This window comes from Anomaloglossus baeobatrachus, chromosome 2 (genome assembly GCF_048569485.1).
Source record: "Anomaloglossus baeobatrachus isolate aAnoBae1 chromosome 2, aAnoBae1.hap1, whole genome shotgun sequence".
Lineage (NCBI taxonomy): Eukaryota > Metazoa > Chordata > Amphibia > Anura > Aromobatidae > Anomaloglossus > Anomaloglossus baeobatrachus.
Window position 1 is genome coordinate 799137285 of NC_134354.1, and position 19969 is coordinate 799157253.

Below are 19969 nucleotides of genomic sequence, written 5' to 3' on the forward strand. Positions count from 1 at the left end.
CTCCAGAGCCAGTTTGACCGCCAATAGTTCTCGGTCACCGATGGTGTAATTACGTTCAGGTGCTGAGAAGCTTTTAGAGAAGAAACCGCAAGTCACCATCTTCCCGGAGGAGGATTTTTGCATGAGCACTGCTCCGGCTCCTGAGGAGGAGGCATCCACCTCTAAGGTGAACTGGCGGTTTAACTCCGGTCGGTGGAGTACAGGAGAGGAGGCGAATGCTCGCTTCAGGGAGCAAAACGCGGCGTCGGCCGCAGGTGACCAGTCCTTTGGATTAGCCTCCTTTTTGGTCAGAGCGGAGAGAGGGGCAGTCAGGGCGGAGAAGTGAGGGATAAACTGGCGGTAGTAGTTGGCAAATCCCAGGAACCGTTGGATTGCCTTCAGTCCAGACGGGGGAGGCCAGTGGAGGATGGAGGAGACCTTCTTTGGATCCATCTGCAGCCCAGTACCCGAGATGATGTATCCCAGGAAAGGAAGAGAAGACTGCTCAAAGACGCACTTTTCATATTTGGCGTAGAGATGATTCTCTCTCAGTCTTTGTAGAACCAGCTTTACGTTCTCTCTGTGGGTCTGGAGGTCCGGAGAGAAGACAAGGATGTCATCCAGATACACTACTACACATACGTAGAGGAGGTCCCGGAAAATGTCGTTCACCAGTTCTTGGAATACGGCAGGAGCGTTACACAGACCGAAGGGCATCACGCAGTATTCATAGTGCCCATCGCGAGTATTAAACGCGGTCTTCCATTCGTCTCCAGAGCGGATACGAACTAGGTTGTAGGCACCCCGAAGATCCAGTTTGGTGAACACACGGGCTCCTCTGAGCCGATCGAATAATTCGGGGATGAGCGGTAGAGGGTACTTGTTTTTTATGGTAATCTGATTCAAGCCCCGGTAGTCAATGCATGGGCGTAGGTCACCCTCTTTCTTCTTAACGAAGAAGAAGCCTGCTCCCGCAGGAGAGGAGGATCTCCGGATGAATCCCTTTGCCAGGCTTTCCGTGATGTAGGTGGACATGGCCCTGGTTTCGGCTGGAGACAACGGATATATCCGTCCTCGAGGTGGTGTTGTTCCTGGGAGCAGGTCGATGGCGCAATCGTAGGGACGGTGTGGCGGAAGTACCTCGGACTCCTTCTTGTCAAAAACGTCCGCGAAGGACCAATAGGCCGAGGGCAGACCCGGTAGGTACTCAGGAACCGGAGGTCGTCGGACTGGTTGTATAGACTTTATACATCTTTCATGACAGGCAGAGCCCCAACGGGTGATTTCGCCAGTACCCCAGCTGACTGATGGTTCGTGTGTTCGCAACCAAGGAAGTCCCAGCAGGATTTGATGGGACATGTGTGGAAGGACGTAGAGAGAGATGTTCTCGGTGTGCAGAGCACCGATACGCAGTTCCACCGGCTTGGTGATCCAGGAGATGGTATCAGAGAGGGGTCTCCCATCCACCGAGGCAATCAGTAGGGGCTTCTCGAGTAGAGTAACAGGCAGCTGGTATTTGTCCACCGTGGCCTGCTGGATAAAATTGCCTGCTGCTCCGGAGTCGAGGTATGCCTCAGCCGTGAAGCGCGTCTCTCCTGTTGATACTTGTACCGTCCACATAACTGGGTCTGAGAGAGTCCCAGCACCTAGGGTGGCCTCTCCTACCAACCCTAGGCTTTGGAGTTTCCCGGCCTTTCCGGACAGGAGCGTAGGAGATGTGTGCCCTCTCCGCAGTAAAAGCAGAGGCCCTTGGCGAGCCGCTCTGCTCGACGTTGGTCAGACTGTCTTACTCGGTCAACCTGCATGGGTTCGTGGACAGGAATCCCAGCTGCTGATGACTGTGGCACAGAGGATTTCTGTGGCGGGGAGGAGTGCCGTACCGCACGTCGCTCACGAACCAGCTCCTTGGAGCGCTCCTGAAAACGAATGTCCACTCGAGTGGCTAGGGCAATCAGGGCATCTAGGGTGGAGGGCACGTCACGACCCGCCAACTCATCTTTGATGCGACTCGAAAGTCCTTCCCAGAAGGCGGCTGTCAGGGCCTCATTATTCCACCCGAGTTCAGAAGCCAAAGTGCGGAAACGGATGGCGTATTGGCCCACCGTCAGTGTTCCTTGACGTAGGCGGAGAAGTGATGAAGCAGACGCAGAGGCGCGTCCCGGCTCGTCAAAGGTACTGCGAAAGGCCTGCAGGAACTCTTGAAGATCCTTGGTCATGGGGTCCTCCTTCTCCCACAAGGGGTTCATCCACGCCAGTGCCTCGCCCTCCAGGTGAGACATGATGAAGGCGACCTTGGCTTGGTCGGAGGCAAACAGATGTGGCAGCTGCGTGAAATGAAGGGAACATTGGTTTATGAAGCCCCTGCAGGTCTTGGGATCTCCAGCATAACGAGGTGGTGACGCCAAACGGAGTCGGGAGGCATCCGACGCGGCTGCCACTGGTGCGGGAGCCGTGGATTGCCTAGTGGGGGACCTGGTTGCCGCAGGCGTCATTGATGCTTGTAACGTGTACAGGCGGGTGTCCACGGAGGTCATAAATTGCAGCATGCGGGTCTGGACTTCACGCTGGCGTTGGAGTTCCTCTTGCAGGGCCAATAGTGCTGCAGCGGGATCCATGGCCTGATCTTACTGTCAGGGCCGGGCGGTCGGGCAGACCCAGGAGGTGGATCCACTGGGCCGAACTCTAAGATGGTGGTAGGGAGTCCGGTAGCTGAAGCACTGATGGGCAGCAGAACAGTCCGTGCAAGTGAAGGTAGCGGAGGAGTCCCTGGGACCACGGAGTCACAGATGGCAGTCCGGGTGACGTAGCTCAGGTTCGGAAGCCAAGATGATGTCAGGCGGGGTCCGGAACCTTTGGAGCAAGATGACGGGTCACCGCAGGGATCCGAGATGGTACGGACTGTCAGATGGCAGACGGACAGCGTGCGGGGCTCGGGATTCAGCAGGACTGGATGGCGTGGCGGGATCAGCTCTAGAAGAGAGATACGTAAGTATGGCAGGAAAACACAAGGAGACCTGACTCCTAGCTCAGAAAACACGAAGATCAGGCCCCGCCCCCTTGGACAAGAACCCCCTTTATACCCCGTACCTGTCTAACCTCATTTCCTGTTAATGGGCGCTGGCCCTTTAAGAAAGGGTCAGTGACCGCGCGCGCGCGCGCCCTAATGCGCATGCGCGCGGCCCGGGTGCCAGAAGCCAGGGAAGGAGGCTGAGAGGAGGACGCAGGGGAGCCGGCCAGGGCCTGGGAGGCCGTCGGGCGCCGGGATCGGCGGCCAGGGAGCCTAGGAAGGACGGGCACAAGAGGCTGGGACGCGGGGAGCGTGGCAGGTGAGCCGGGGAGCGGGACAGGAGACCCGGGAAGGGGAGCCGAGGACCCGGGGAGCGTGACAAGTACACACAGGTGAAATGTATAGATGTAGTGAGTACACACAGGTGAGATGTATAGATGTAGTGAGTACACACAGGTGAGATGTATAGATGTACTGAGTACACAGGTGAGATGTATAGATGTAGTGAGTATAGACAGGTGAGATGTATAGATGTAGTGAGTACAGACAGGTGAGATGTATAGATGTAGTGAGTACACACAGGTGAGATGTATAGATGTAGTGAGTACACACAGGTGAGATGTATAGATGTACTGAGTACACAGGTGAGATGTATAGATGTAGTGAGTACAGACAAGTGAGATGTATAGATGTAGTGAGTACACCCAGGTGAGATGTATAGATGTAGTGAGTACACACAGGTGAGATGTATAGATGTAGTGAGTACACACAGGTGAGATGTATAGATGTACTGAGTACACACAGGTGAGATGTATAGCTGTAGTGAGTACACACAGGTGAGATATATAGATGTAGTGAGTACACACAGGTGAGATGTATAGATGTAGTGAGTACATCCAGGTGAGATGTATAGATGTAGTGTGTACACACAGGTGAGATGTATAGATGTAGTGAGTACACACAGGTGAGATGTATAGATGTAGTGAGTACACACAGGTGAGATGTATAGATGTAGTGAGTACACACAGGTGAGATGTATAGATGTAGTGAGTACACACAGGTGAGATGTATAGATGTAGTGAGTATAGACAGATGAGATGTATAGATGTAGTGAGTACACCCAGGTGAGATGTATAGATGTAGTGAGTACACCCAGGTGAGATGTATAGATGTAGTGAGTACACACAGGTGAGATGTATAGATGTACTGAGTACACACAGGTGAGATGTATAGCTGTAGTGAGTACACACAGGTGAGATGTATAGATGTAGTGAGTACAGAAAGGTGAGATGTATAGATGTAGTGAGTACAGACAGGTGAGATGTATAGATGTAGTGAGTACACACAGGTGAGATGTATAGATGTAGTGAGTACACACAGGTTAGATGTATAGATGTAGTGAGTACACACAGGTGAGATATATAGATGTAGTGAGTACACACAGGTGAGATGTATAGATGTAGTGAGTACAGACAGGTGAGATGTATAGATGTAGTGAGTACACACAGGTGAGATGTATAGATGTAGGGAGTACAGACAGGTGAGATGTACAGATGTAGTGAGTACACCCAGGTGAGAGGTAGTGAGTACACACAGGTGAGATGTATAGATGTAGTGAGTACACACAGGTGAGATGTATAGATGTAGTGAGTACACGCAGGTGAGATGTATAGATGTAGTGAGTACACGCAGGTGAGATGTATAGATGTAGTGAGTACACAGGTGAGATGTATAGATGTAGTAAGTACACACAGGTGAGATGTAAAGATGTAGTGAGTATAGACAGGTGAGATGTATAGATGTAGTGTGTACACACAGGTGAGATGTATAGATGTAGGGAGTACACACAGGTGAGATGTATAGATGTAGGGAGTACACACAGGTGAGATGTATAGATGTAGCGAGTACACACAGGTGAGATGTATAGATGTAGTGAGTACACAGGTGAGATGTATAGATGTAGTGAGTACACACAGGTGACATGTATAGATGTAGTGAGTACACACAGGTGAGATGTATAGATATAGTGAGTACAGACAGGTGAGATGTATAGATGTAGTGAGTACACACAGGCGAGATGTATAGATATAGTGAGTACACACAGGTGAAATATATAGATATAGTGAGTACACACAGGTGAGATATATAGATGTAGTGTGTACACACAGGTGAGATGTATAGATGTAGCGAGTACAGACAGGTGAGATGTATAGATGTAGCGAGTACAGACAGGTGAGATGTATAGATGTAGCGAGTACAGACAGGTGAGATGTATAGATGTAGTGAGTACACACAGGTGAGATGTATAGATGTAGTGAGTACACACAGTTGAGATGTATAGATGTAGTGAGTACACACAGGTGAGATGTATAGATGTAGTGAGTACACACAGGTGAGATGTATAGATGTAGAGAGTACAGACAAGTGAGATGTATAGATGTAGTGAGTACACACAGGTGAGATATATAGATATAGTGAGTACACACAGGTGAGATATATAGATTTAGTGAGTACACACAGGTGAGATGTATAGATGTAGCGAGTACAGACAGGTGAGATGTATAGATGTAGCGAGTACAGACAGGTGAGATGTATAGATGTAGTGAGTACACACAGGTGAGATGTATAGATGTAGCGAGTACACACAGGTGAGATGTATAGATGTAGTGAGTACACACAGGTGAGATGTATAGATGTAGTGAGTACACACAGGTGAGATGTATAGATGTAGTGAGTACAGACAGGTGAGATGTATAGATGTAGTGAGTACACACAGGTGAGATGTATAGATATAGTGAGTACACACAGGTGAGATGTATAGATGTAGTGAGTACAGACAGGTGAGATGTATAGATGTAGTGAGTACAGACAGGTGAGATGTATAGATGTAGTGAGTACACACAGGTGAGATGTATAGATGTAGTGAGTACACACAGGTGAGATGTATAGATGTAGTGAGTACACACAGGTGAGATGTATAGATGTAGTGAGTACACACAGGTGAGATGTATAGATGTAGTGAGTACAGACAGGTGAGATGTATAGATGTAGTGAGTACACACAGGTGAGATGTATAGATGTAGTGAGTACAGACAGGTGAGATGTATAGATGTAGTGAGTACACACAGGTGAGATGTATAGATGTAGTGAGTACACACAGGTGAGATGTATAGATGTAGTGAGTACACACAGGTGAGATGTATAGATGTAGTGAGTACACACAGGTGAGATGTATAGATGTAGTGAGTACACACAGGTGAGATGTATAGATGTAGTGAGTACACACAGGTGAGATGTATAGATGTAGCGAGTACACACAGGTGATATGTATAGATGTAGCGAGTACAGACAGGTGAGATGTATAGATGTAGCGAGTACAGACAGGTGAGATGTATAGATGTAGTGAGTACACACAGGTGAGATGTATAGATGTAGTGAGTACAGACAGGTGAGATGTATAGATGTAGGGAGTACACACAGGTGAGATGTTTAGATGTAGTGAGTACACACAGGTGAGATGTATAGATGTAGGGAGTACAGACAGGTGAGATGTATAGATGTAGCGAGTACAGACAGGTGAGATGTATATATGTAGCGAGTACAGACAGGTGAGATGTATAGATGTAGTGAGTACAGACAGGTGAGATGTACAGATGTAGTGAGTACAGACAGGTGAGATGTATAGATGTAGTGAGTACACACAGGTGAGATGTATAGATGTAGTGAGTACACAGGTGAGATGTATAGATGTAGTGAGTACAGACAGGTGAGATGTATAGATGTAGTGAGTACAGACAGGTGAGATGTATAGATGTAGTGAGTACACACAGGTGAGATGTATAGATGTAGTGAGTACACACAGGTGAGATGTATAGATGTAGTGAGTACACACAGGTGAGATGTATAGATGAAGTGAGTACAGACAGATGAGATGTATAGATGTAGCGAGTACAGACAGGTGAGATGTATAGATGTAGTGAGTACAGACAGGTGAGATGTATATATGTAGCGAGTACAGACAGGTGAGATGTATAGATGTAGTGAGTACAGACAGGTGAGATGTATATATGTAGCGAGTACAGACAGATGAGATGTATAGATGTAGTGAGTACAGACAGGTGAGATGTATAGATGTAGTGAGTACAGACAGGTGAGATGTATATATGTAGCGAGTACAGACAGATGAGATGTATAGATGTAGGGAGTACACACAGGTGAGATGTATAGATGTAGCGAGTACAGACAGGTGAGATGTATAGATGTAGCGAGTACAGACAGGTGAGATGTATATATGTAGCGAGTACAGACAGGTGAGATGTATAGATGTAGTGAGTACAGACAGGTGAGATGTATAGATGTAGCGAGTACAGACAGGTGAGATGTATATATGTAGCGAGTACAGACAGGTGAGATGTATAGATGTAGCGAGTACAGACAGGTGAGATGTATAGATGTAGTGAGTACAGACAGGTGAGATGTATAGATGTAGTGAGTACACAGGTGAGATGTATAGATGTAGTGAGTACAGACAGGTGAGATGTATAGATGTAGTGAGTACACACAGGTGAGATGTATAGATGTAGTGAGTACACACAGGTGAGATGTATAGATGTAGTGAGTACACACAGGTGAGATGTATAGATGTAGTGAGTACACACAGGTGAGATGTATAGATGAAGTGAGTACAGACAGATGAGATGTATAGATGTAGCGAGTACAGACAGGTGAGATGTATAGATGTAGTGAGTACACACAGGTGAGATGTATAGATGTAGTGAGTACACACAGGTGAGATGTATAGATGTAGTGAGTACACAGGTGAGATGTATAGATGTAGTGAGTACAGACAGGTGAGATGTATAGATGTAGTGAGTACACACAGGTGAGATATATAGATGTAGTGAGTACACACAGGTGAGATGTATAGATGTAGTAAGTACACACAGGGGAGATGTATAGATGCAGTGAGTACACACAGGTGAGATGTATATATGTAGTGCGTACACACAGGTGAGATGTATAGATGTAGTGAGTACACACAGGTGAGATGTATAGATGTAGTGAGTACAGACAGGTGAGATGTATAGATGTAGTGAGTACACACAGGTGAGATGTATAGATGTAGCGAGTACACACAGGTGAGATGTATAGATGTAGCGAGTACACACAGGTGAGATGTATATATGTAGTGAGTACACACAGGTGAGATGTATAGATGCAGTGAGTACAGACAGGTGAGATGTATAGATGTAGTGAGTACACACAGGTGAGATGTATAGATGTAGGGAGTACAGACAGGTGAGGTGTATAGATGTAGTGAGTACACACCGGTGAGATATATAGATATAGTGAGTACACACAGGTGAGATGTATAGATGTAGTGAGTACACACAGGTGAGATGTATAGATGTAGTGAGTACACACAGGTGACATGTATAGATGTAGGGAGTACAGACAGGTGAGGTGTATAGATGTAGTGAGTACACACAGTTGAGATATATAGATATAGTGAGTACACACAGGTGACATGTATAGATGTAGTGAGTACACACAGGTGAGATGTATAGATGTAGTGAGTACAGACAGGTGAGATGTATAGATGTAGTGAGTACACATAGGTGAGATGTATAGATGTAGTGAGTACACACAGGTGACATGTATAGATGTAGAGAGTACACACAGGTGAGATGTATAGATGTAGAGAGTACACACAGGTGAGATGTATAGATGTAGTGAGTACAGACAGGTGAGATGTATAGATGTAGTGAGTACACACAGGTGAGATGTATAGATATAGTGAGTACACCCAGGTGAGATGTATAGATGTAGTGAGTACACACAGGTGAGATGTATAGATGAAGTGAGTACAGACAGGTGAGATGTATAGATGTAGCGAGTACAGACAGGTGAGATGTATAGATGTAGTGAGTACACACAGGTGAGATGTATAGATGTAGTGAGTACACACAGGTGAGATGTATAGATGTAGTGAGTACACACAGGTGAGATGTATAGATGTAGTGAGTACACACAGGTGAGATATATAGATGTAGTGAGTACACACAGGTGAGATGTATAGATGTAGGGAATACACACAGGTGAGATGTATAGATGTAGTGTGTACACACAGGTGAGATATATAGATGTAGTGAGTACACACAGGTGAGATGTATAGATGTAGGGAATACACACAGGTGAGATGTATAGATGTAGTGAGTACAGACAGGTGAGATGTATAGATGTAGTGAGTACACACAGGTGAGATGTATAGATGTAGTGAGTACACACAGGTGAGATGTATAGATGTAGTGAGTACACACAGGTGAGATGTATAGATGAAGTGAGTACACACAGGTGAGATGTATAGATGTAGTGAGTACACCCAGGTGAGATGTATAGATGTAGTGAGTACACACAGGTGAGATGTATAGATGAAGTGAGTACAGACAGGTGAGATGTATAGATGTAGCGAGTACAGACAGGTGAGATGTATAGATGTAGTGAGTACACACAGGTGAGATGTATAGATGTAGTGAGTACACACAGGTGAGATGTATAGATGTAGTGAGTACACAGGTGAGATGTATAGATGTAGCGAGTACAGACAGGTGAGATGTATAGATGTAGTGAGTACACACAGGTGAGATGTATAGATGTAGTGAGTACACACAGGTGAGATGTATAGATGTAGGGAATACACACAGGTGAGATGTATAGATGTAGTGAGTACACAGGTGAGATGTATAGATGTAGTGTGTACACACAGGTGAGATATATAGATGTAGTGAGTACACACAGGTGAGATGTATAGATGTAGGGAATACACACAGGTGAGATGTATAGATGTAGTGAGTACACAGGTGAGATGTATAGATGTAGTGTGTACACACAGGTGAGATATATAGATGTAGTGAGTACACACAGGTGAGATGTATAGATGTAGTGTGTACACACAGGTGAGATATATAGATGTAGTGAGTACACACAGGTGAGATGTATAGATGTAGTGTGTACACACAGGTGAGATATATAGATGTAGGGAGTACAGAAAAGTGAGATGTATAGATGTAGTTAGTACACACAGGTGAGATGTATAGATGTAGGGAGTACACACAGGTGAGATGTTTAGATGTAGTGAGTACACACAGGTGAGATGTATAGATGTAGGGAGTACACACAGGTGAGATGTATAGATGTAGTGAGTACAGACAGGTGAGATGTATAGATGTAGTGAGTACAGACAGGTGAGATGTATAGATGTAGTGAGTACACACAGGTGAGATCTATAGATGTAGTGAGTACACACAGGTGAGATGTATAGATGTAGTGAGTACACAGGTGAGATGTATAGATGTAGTGTGTACACACAGGTGAGATATATAGATGTAGTGAGTACACACAGGTGAGATATATAGATGTAGTGAGTACACACAGGTGAGATGTATAGATGTAGGGAATACACACAGGTGAGATGTATAGATGTAGTGAGTACACAGGTGAGATGTATAGATGTAGTGTGTACACACAGGTGAGATATATAGATGTAGTGAGTACACACAGGTGAGATGTATAGATGTAGTGAGTACACACAGGTGAGATGTATAGATGTAGGGAGTACAGAAAAGTGAGATGTATAGATGTAGTGAGTACACACAGGTGAGATGTATAGATGTAGGGAGTACACACAGGTGAGATGTTTAGATGTAGTGAGTACACACAGGTGAGATGTATAGATGTAGGGAGTACACACAGGTGAGATGTATAGATGTAGTGAGTACAGACAGGTGAGATGTATAGATGTAGTGAGTACAGACAGGTGAGATGTATAGATGTAGTGAGTACACACAGGTGAGATCTATAGATGTAGTGAGTACACACAGGTGAGATGTATAGATGTAGTGAGTACAGACAGGTGAGATGTATAGATGTAGTGAGTACAGACAGGTGAGATGTATAGATGTAGTGAGCACACACAGGTGAGATGTATAGATGTAGTGAGTACACACAGGTGAGATGTTTAGATGTAGTGAGTACACACAGGTGAGATGTATAGATGTAGGGAGTACACACAGGTGAGATGTTTAGATGTAGTGAGTACACACAGGTGAGATGTATAGATGTAGTGAGTACAGACAGGTGAGATGTATAGATGTAGTGAGTACACACAGGTGAGATCTATAGATGTAGTGAGTACACACAGGTGAGATGTATAGATGTAGTGAGTACACACAGGTGAGATGTATAGATGTAGTGAGTACACACAGGTGAGATGTATAGATGTAGTGAGTACACACAGGTGAGATGTATAGATGTAGTGAGCACACACAGGTGAGATGTATAGATGTAGTGAGTACACACAGGTGAGATGTTTAGATGTAGTGAGTACACACAGGTGAGATGTATAGATGTAGTGAGTACACACAGGTGAGATGTATAGATGTAGTGAGTACACACAGGTGAGATGTATAGATGTAGTGAGTACACACAGGTGAGATGTTTAGATGTAGTGAGTACACACAGGTGGGATGTATAGATGTAGTGAGTACACACAGGTGAGATGTATAGATGTAGTGAGTACACACAGGTGAGATGTATAGATGTAGTGAGTACACACAGGTGAGATGTATAGATGTAGTGAGTACAGACAGGTGAGATGTATAGCTGTAATCAGTGATGGATGAGATCTGTTGGAAAGCTGCATTGTGGGTGATAAATGTGGACAGGGGAGCTTCATGGTGCGGGCTAATATCTGATTTATGCAGAAAGGTTAAATGAGAAGCTGTACACAAGTAAAATATGGGTGAGATCTGAAGACAGGTGAGGAATGGGTGACATTTCCGGACACATGATATCTGTCAACAGGTGAGATCTCCTGACAGGTGAGATATGGGTGAGATCTGAGGACAGGCGAGATGTGGGTGAGCTCTCTGGAGAGGTGAGGTATAGGTGAGATCTCTGGACAGGTGAAATATTAGTTAGATTTCCGGATATTTTAGTCATGTGAGATCTCCGGACAGGTGAGATATGGGTGAGATCTCCAGACAGGTGAGATATGGGTGAGATCTCCAGACAGGTGAGATATTGGTGAGATCTCCGGACAGGTGAGATATGGGTGAGATCTCTGGACAGGTGAGATATGGGTGAGATCTCTGGACAGGTGAGATATGGGTGTGATCTCCGGACAGGTGAGATATGGGTGAGATCTCCAGACAGGTGAGATATGGGTGATATCTCCAGACAGGTGAGATATGAGTGATATCTCCAGACAGGTGAGATATGGGTGATATCTCCAGACAGGTGAGATATGGGTGATTTCTCCAGACAGGTGAGATATGGGTGTGATCTCCGGACAGGTGAGATATGGGTGAGATCTCTGGACAGGTGAGATATGGGTGAGATCTCTGGACAGGTTAGATATTGGTGAGATCTATGGACAGGTGAGATATGGATGAGATCTCTGGACAGGTGAAATATGGGTGAGATCTCTGGACAGGTGAGATATGGGTGAGATCTCCGGACAGGTGAGATCTCCGGACAGGTGAGATATGGGTGAGATCTCTGGACAGGTGAGATATGGGTGAGATCTCTGGACAGGTGAGATATGGGTGAGATCTCCGGACAGGTGAGATATGGGTGAGATCTCCGGACAGGTGAGATATGGGTGAGATCTCTGGACAGGTGAGATATGGGTGAAATCTCTGGACAGGTGAGATATGGGTGAGATCTCTGGACAGGTGAGATATGGGTGAGATCTCTGGACAGGTGACATATGAGTGAGATCTCTGGACAGGTGAGATATGGGTGAGATCTCTGGACAGGTGAGATATGGGTGATATCTCTGGATATATGATGCAGGTGAGATCTCCGGACAGGTGAGATATGGGTGAGATCTCCGGACAGGTGAGATATGGGTGAGATCTCTGGACAGGTGAGATATGGGTGATATCTCTGGATATATGATGCAGGTGAGATCTCCGGACAGGTGAGATATTGGTGAGATCTCCGGACAGGTGAGATATGGGTGAGATCTCTGGACAGGTGAGATATGGGTGAGATCTCCAGACAGGTGAGATATGGATGAGATCTCTGGACAGGTGAGATATGGGTGAGATCTCTGGACAGGTGAGATATGGGTGATATAACCCCGTACAGGTGAGATATTGGTGATATTTCCGGACAGTTGAGATATGGGTGAGATCTCTGGACAGGAAATATATATAATACCTCCGGACAGGTGAGATATGGGTGATATCTTCAGACAGGTGAGATATGGGTGATTTCTCCGGACAGGTGAGGCAGCTGGGATCTCCAAACAGGTGAGATAGGGGTGAGGTCTCCAGACAGGTGAGATAGTGGTGATATCTCCGGACAGGTGAGATAGTGGTGATATCTCTGGACAGGTTAGATATGGGTGAGATCTCTGGACAGGTGAGATATGGGTGAGACCTCCGGACAGGTGAGATATTGGTGATATTTCCAGACAGGTGAGATATGGGTGAGGTCTCTGGACAGGTGAGATATGGGTGATATCTCCAGACAGGTGAGATATGGATGATTTCTCTGGACAGGTGAGATATTGGTCATATCTCTGGACAGGTGAGATATTGGTGAGATCTCCAGACAGGTGAGATATGGGTGATATCTCCAGACAGGTGAGATATGGGTGATTTCTCTGGACAGGTGAGATATTGGTCATATCTCTGGACAGGTGAGATATGGGTGAGATCTCCAGACAGGTGAGATATTGGTCATATCTCTGGACAGGTGAGATATGGGGAGATCTCTGGACAGGTGAGGCAGTTGAGATCTCCAAACAGGTGAGATAGGGGTGAGATCTTCCAAACCTGTCATAGGTGATTGTAGACATAACCTGGAAATGCAATTCTTTGTTTATAGAGCACATAATTAAGGGGAACCTGTCAGGTCGGACAATGCTATTTACCTGCACAAAAGAGCGTTAATCTGCAGGTTAATAGTGCACTAAAGGTGCCCAACCGCTGTACTAAGAGTCCTGCACCCATGAGGAAATTACCTATATTTTGGCTTTCAGTCATGCAGATGTTTCTGGAGCAATTGCAGTCACCACTCAGCAGTAGGAGCAGCTGCTGTATCCGCGTCCCGGCACTGACTGACAGCTGCTATGCACTGATGAGTCGGCTGTCAGTCAGTGTCAGGGTGTGGTGACAGCATGCAGTCTCACTGCTGAGTGGTGACTGAAGCCTCGCTGGCACACCTACATGACTGAAAGCCGGCGACTTCTAGGCGGAGAATAGTAACTTTTCCCCCGGGTGCTACACTTTCAGGACAGCGGCAGGACACTTTCATAGCGTGCTTATCTTGTAGAATGACCCCATGTGTCAGGTAATTAATGTCATCAGACCTGATCGTTCCTCTTTAATTATACAAACATATATCCTAAATGCTGCATGCAGTTCAGACCATTGCTCCAGATTCATGATCTTTTCCTTCCACTTTCCATGAAGGCGGACCCAATCATCGGACGGCATTATGGCGCTATTCACTAAGCCATGGGAATCTGTTGGATTTCTGCAAACAATAAACTCCGTGGTTCTGGGGCTCGTGGCTCAGATCAATGACTCCGCAACAACAGAAGAGATTGAATTTGTGAAGAAGACCTTGGAGTCTACTGACCGGCAGTTGGCAGTAGGGAGGGGCTTGATGAGAGACTGTGATGTCACCAGATGTGAAGATGACATCATCGTTGTGTACCAACAGCTGGCAGCCATCATCCGGGCTGGAAAGTCTTACAAAGACAAAGAGAAGGAGGTGTTCATCCAATACGTGTATGACTACAAGATCGACAGGCAGCTAAACGCCCTTTATAATCGGCTCCTGGGGGTCTCTGTCCTGGCAGACCACGTGACTCTCCTACAGCAGGTCATACGAGACCACCACCCTCGCCGCTGGGAGATGATCTCCTTCTGCCAGCAGGTGAACTTTGTACTGGCCACCGGCCTGTTGTGTCTATTCGTCCACGGGTCTCTGACTGGAAGAGACGTCCAGCTCATGATGGGCAGATGGACAGACAAAATGTCCGCTCTATACCGGAGAATGGAGGACACCTCAAGAGATTGTGCTGCGTATTTCAAGGAGCAGGCCCAGGAGGATGTGGAGAAGTATCTACCCCTCCACCAGACCTTACCAGATGAAGAGAAAGCATCGGCCATATTAAAAATGCTGGAGAAAAACTATGACTGGCTCCGCTGGGCGGTGATGGTTTCTCGGTCATCACCAGATGGAGAAGTCCTAGTGAGGGGAAGCTACATCTCAGTCAGGGGGGATTGTGGTACCCAGGTGGTACTCAGCTATAGTGAGAACCCCGTCTCCCTGGACAAGGGGAAGATAAATCAGCTGATTGGAGAGCTGGAATGGAAAATCCCAAACCCACCCCCCGCTGTGTACGCCAACATTGAGGCCGATCCGGGCTACGCCAAGACGTACCTTGCCCAGAGAATGCTCCAGAAGTTGTCAGAGGGTCTCACTAAGGGTGTCACCATCCACACTGTGCCAGGGAAGCTGCAGATGAGCGGAGACTTCCCCCCGGCCTCCTGCGTCCTGCATGAGTACAAGCACCGGATGGCATCCGGCACCGTCTGCATTTTTGGGTGATTACGTAGAAATCTGGTGATTACACAATAGTGGTAACTTCTCTCTGTTACTAAGGTCTCTAATCAATTCACAGATCATCGTCTGGACACGGCCATTGCTTCTGCCAGGACCTGGGATCAATAGCTCGTCATCCTGAGGTCCTCTCTTATTCTTCCTACATGATTAGTAATAGATTGCGCGTCTCCGTTCTCCATGTAATAGGGGGGTTTTGCTGCCAGGAATAAGATATTTTTTTTAATTAAAATTCAACAACTTCACTTTATTTTTCCAAATACTTTGATTTATTGAATTCCTGCAACGCTTCCAATTACCCAGAGTAAGCGTGTGTAACGCTCTGAGGTCTCCTAGGACTGCTTCCAAACCTGTATCCAGACAGCACCCTCCACATATCTGACTGTGGGAAAACGGAAGGAAACCACCAGCCTGAGCAATAACACACCTTCACTGCTGCGCCGTCACACACTGTCTGTACAGTATATCACTGCTGCACCGTCACACACTGTCTGTACGGTATATCACTGCTGCACCGTCACACACTGTCTGTACAGTATATCACTGCTGCACCATCACACACTGTCTGTACAGTATATCACTGCTGCACCATCACACACTGTCTGTACAGTATATCACTGCTGCGCCGTCACACACTGTCTGTACAGTATATCACTGCTGCGCCGTCACACACTGTCTGTACAGTATATCACTGCTGCACCATCACACACTGTCTGTACAGTATATCACTGCTGCACCGTCACACACTGTCTGTACAGTATATCACTGCTGCACCGTCACACACTGTCTGTACAGTATATCACTGCTGTGCCGTCACACACTCTCTGTACAGTATATCACTGCTGCGCTGTCACACACTCTCTGTACAGTATATCACTGCTGCACCATCACACACTGTCTGTACAGTATATCACTGCTGCACCATCACACACTGTCTGTACAGTATATCACTGCTGCACCGTCACACACTGTCTGTACAGTATATCACTGCTGCACCGTCACACACTGTCTGTACAGTATATCACTGCTGCACCGTCACACACTGTCTGTACAGTATATCACTGCTGTGCCGTCACACACTGTCTGTACAGTATATCACTGCTGCGCTGTCACACACTCTCTGTACAGTATATCACTGCTGCACCATCACACACTGTCTGTACAGTATATCACTGCTGCGCTGTCACACACTCTCTGTACAGTATATCACTGCTGCGCCGTCACACACTGTCTGTACAGTATATCACTGCTGCACCGTCACACACTGTCTGTACAGTATATCACTGCTGCACCGTCACACACTGTCTGTACAGTATATCACTGCTGCACCATCACACACTGTCTGTACAGTATATCACTGCTGCACCATCACACACTGTCTGTACAGTATATCACTGCTGCACCATCACACACTGTCTGTACAGTATATCACTGCTGCGCCGTCACACACTGTCTGTACAGTATATCACTGCTGCACCGTCACACACTGTCTGTACAGTATATCACTGCTGCACCGTCACACACTGTCTGTACAGTATATCACTGCTGCACCATCACACACTGTCTGTACAGTATATCACTGCTGCACCGTCACACACTGTCTGTACGGTATATCACTGCTGCACCATCACACACTGTCTGTACAGTATATCACTGCTGCACCGTCACACACTGTCTGTACGGTATATCACTGCTGCACCATCACACACTGTCTGTACAGTATATCACTGCTGCACCGTCACACACTGTCTGTACAGTATATCACTGCTGCGCCGTCACACACTGTCTGTACAGTATATCACTGCTGCACCGTCACACACTGTCTGTACAGTATATCACTGCTGCACCGTCACACACTGTCTGTACAGTATATCACTGCTGCACCATCACACACTGTCTGTACAGTATATCACTGCTGCACCATCACACACTGTCTGTACAGTATATCACTGCTGCACCATCACACACTGTCTGTACAGTATATCACTGCTGCACCGTCACACACTGTCTGTACAGTATATCACTGCTGCACCATCACACACTGTCTGTACAGTATATCACTGCTGCACCATCACACACTGTCTGTACAGTATATCACTGCTGCACCGTCACACACTGTCTGTACAGTATATCACTGCTGCACCATCACACACTGTCTGTACAGTATATCACTGCTGCGCCATCACACACTGTGTACAGTATATCACTGCTGCACCATCACACACTGTCTGTACAGTATATCACTGCTGCGCCGTCACACACTGTCTGTACAGTATATCACTGCTGCACCGTCACACACTGTCTGTACAGTATATCACTGCTGCACCATCACACACTGTCTGTACAGTATATCACTGCTGCACCGTCACACACTGTCTGTACAGTATATCACTGCTGCACCATCACACACTGTCTGTACAGTATATCACTGCTGCACCATCACACACTGTCTGTACAGTATATCACTGCTGCACCGTCACACACTGTCTGTACAGTATATCATTGCTGCACCATCACACACTGTCTGTACAGTATATCACTGCTGCGCCATCACACACTGTGTACAGTATATCACTGCTGCACCATCACACACTGTCTGTACAGTATATCACTGCTGCGCCGTCACACACTGTGTACAGTATATCACTGCTGCACCATCACACACTGTCTGTACAGTATATCACTGCTGCGCTGTCACACACTGTCTGTACGGTATATCACTGCTGCACCATCACACACTGTCTGTACAGTATATCACTGCTGCACCGTCACACACTGTCTGTACAGTATATCACTGCTGCACCATCACACACTGTCTGTACAGTATATCACTGCTGCACCGTCACACACTGTCTGTACAGTATATCACTGCTGCGCTGTCACACACTGTCTGTACAGTATATCACTGCTGCACCATCACACACTGTCTGTACAGTATATCACTGCTGCACCGTCACACACTGTCTGTACAGTATATCACTGCTGCGCCGTCACACACTGTCTGTACAGTATATCACTGCTGCACCATCACACACTGTCTGTACAGTATATCACTGCTGCACCGTCACACACTGTCTGTACAGTATATCATTGCTGCACCATCACACACTGTCTGTACAGTATATCACTGCTGCGCCATCACACACTGTGTACAGTATATCACTGCTGCACCATCACACACTGTCTGTACAGTATATCACTGCTTCGCTGTCACACACTGTCTGTACAGTATATCACTGCTGCACCGTCACACACTGTCTGTACAGTATATCACTGCTGCACCGTCACACACTGTCTGTACAGTATATCACTGCTGCACCATCACACACTGTCTGTACAGTATATCACTGCTGCACCGTCACACACTGTCTGTACAGTATATCATTGCTGCACCATGACACACTGTCTGTACAGTATATCACTGCTGCGCCATCACACACTGTGTACAGTATATCACTGCTGCACCATCACACACTGTCTGTACAGTATATCACTGCTGCGCCGTCACACACTGTGTACAGTATATCACTGCTGCACCATCACACACTGTCTGTACAGTATATCACTGCTGCGCTGTCACACACTGTCTGTACGGTATATCACTGCTGCACCATCACACACTGTCTGTACAGTATATCACTGCTGCACCGTCACACACTGTGTACAGTATATCACTGCTGCACCGTCACACACTGTCTGTACAGTATATCACTTCTGCACCATCACACACTGTCTGTATAGTATATCACTGCTGCACCGTCACACACTGTCTGTACAGTATATCATTGCTGCACCATCACACACTGTCTGTACAGTATATCACTGCTGCGCCATCACACACTGTGTACAGTATATCACTGCTGCACCATCACACACTGTCTGTACAGTATATCACTGCTGCGCCGTCACACACTGTGTACAGTATATCACTGCTGCACCATCACACACTGTCTGTACAGTATATCACTGCTGCGCTGTCACACACTGTCTGTACGGTATATCACTGCTGCACCATCACACACTGTCTGTACAGTATATCACTGCTGCACCGTCACACACTGTCTGTACAGTATATCACTGCTGCACCATCACACACTGTCTGTACAGTATATCACTGCTGCACCGTCACACACTGTCTGTACAGTATATCACTGCTGCACCATCACACACTGTCTGTACAGTATATCACTGCTGCACCGTCACACACTGTCTGTACAGTATATCATTGCTGCACCATCACACACTGTCTGTACAGTATATCACTGCTGCGCCATCACACACTGTGTACAGTATATCACTGCTGCACCATCACACACTGTCTGTACAGTATATCACTGCTGC

At 46.6% G+C, this 19969-nt stretch overlaps 1 protein-coding gene across 1 annotated transcript in view; it reads left to right on the forward strand.

Moving 5' to 3' along the window:
- Positions 1-15878, forward strand: part of LOC142290787 (uncharacterized) — a 30588-nt gene extending 14710 nt beyond the window's left edge. The window contains exon 2 of the mRNA XM_075334787.1: positions 14470-15878. Coding sequence (XP_075190902.1) covers positions 14495-15616 — 1122 coding nt within the window. The 5' untranslated portion in view covers positions 14470-14494 and the 3' untranslated portion in view covers positions 15617-15878. The remainder of the gene's footprint in view (positions 1-14469) is intronic.
- Positions 15879-19969: the final 4091 nt, after the last annotated feature.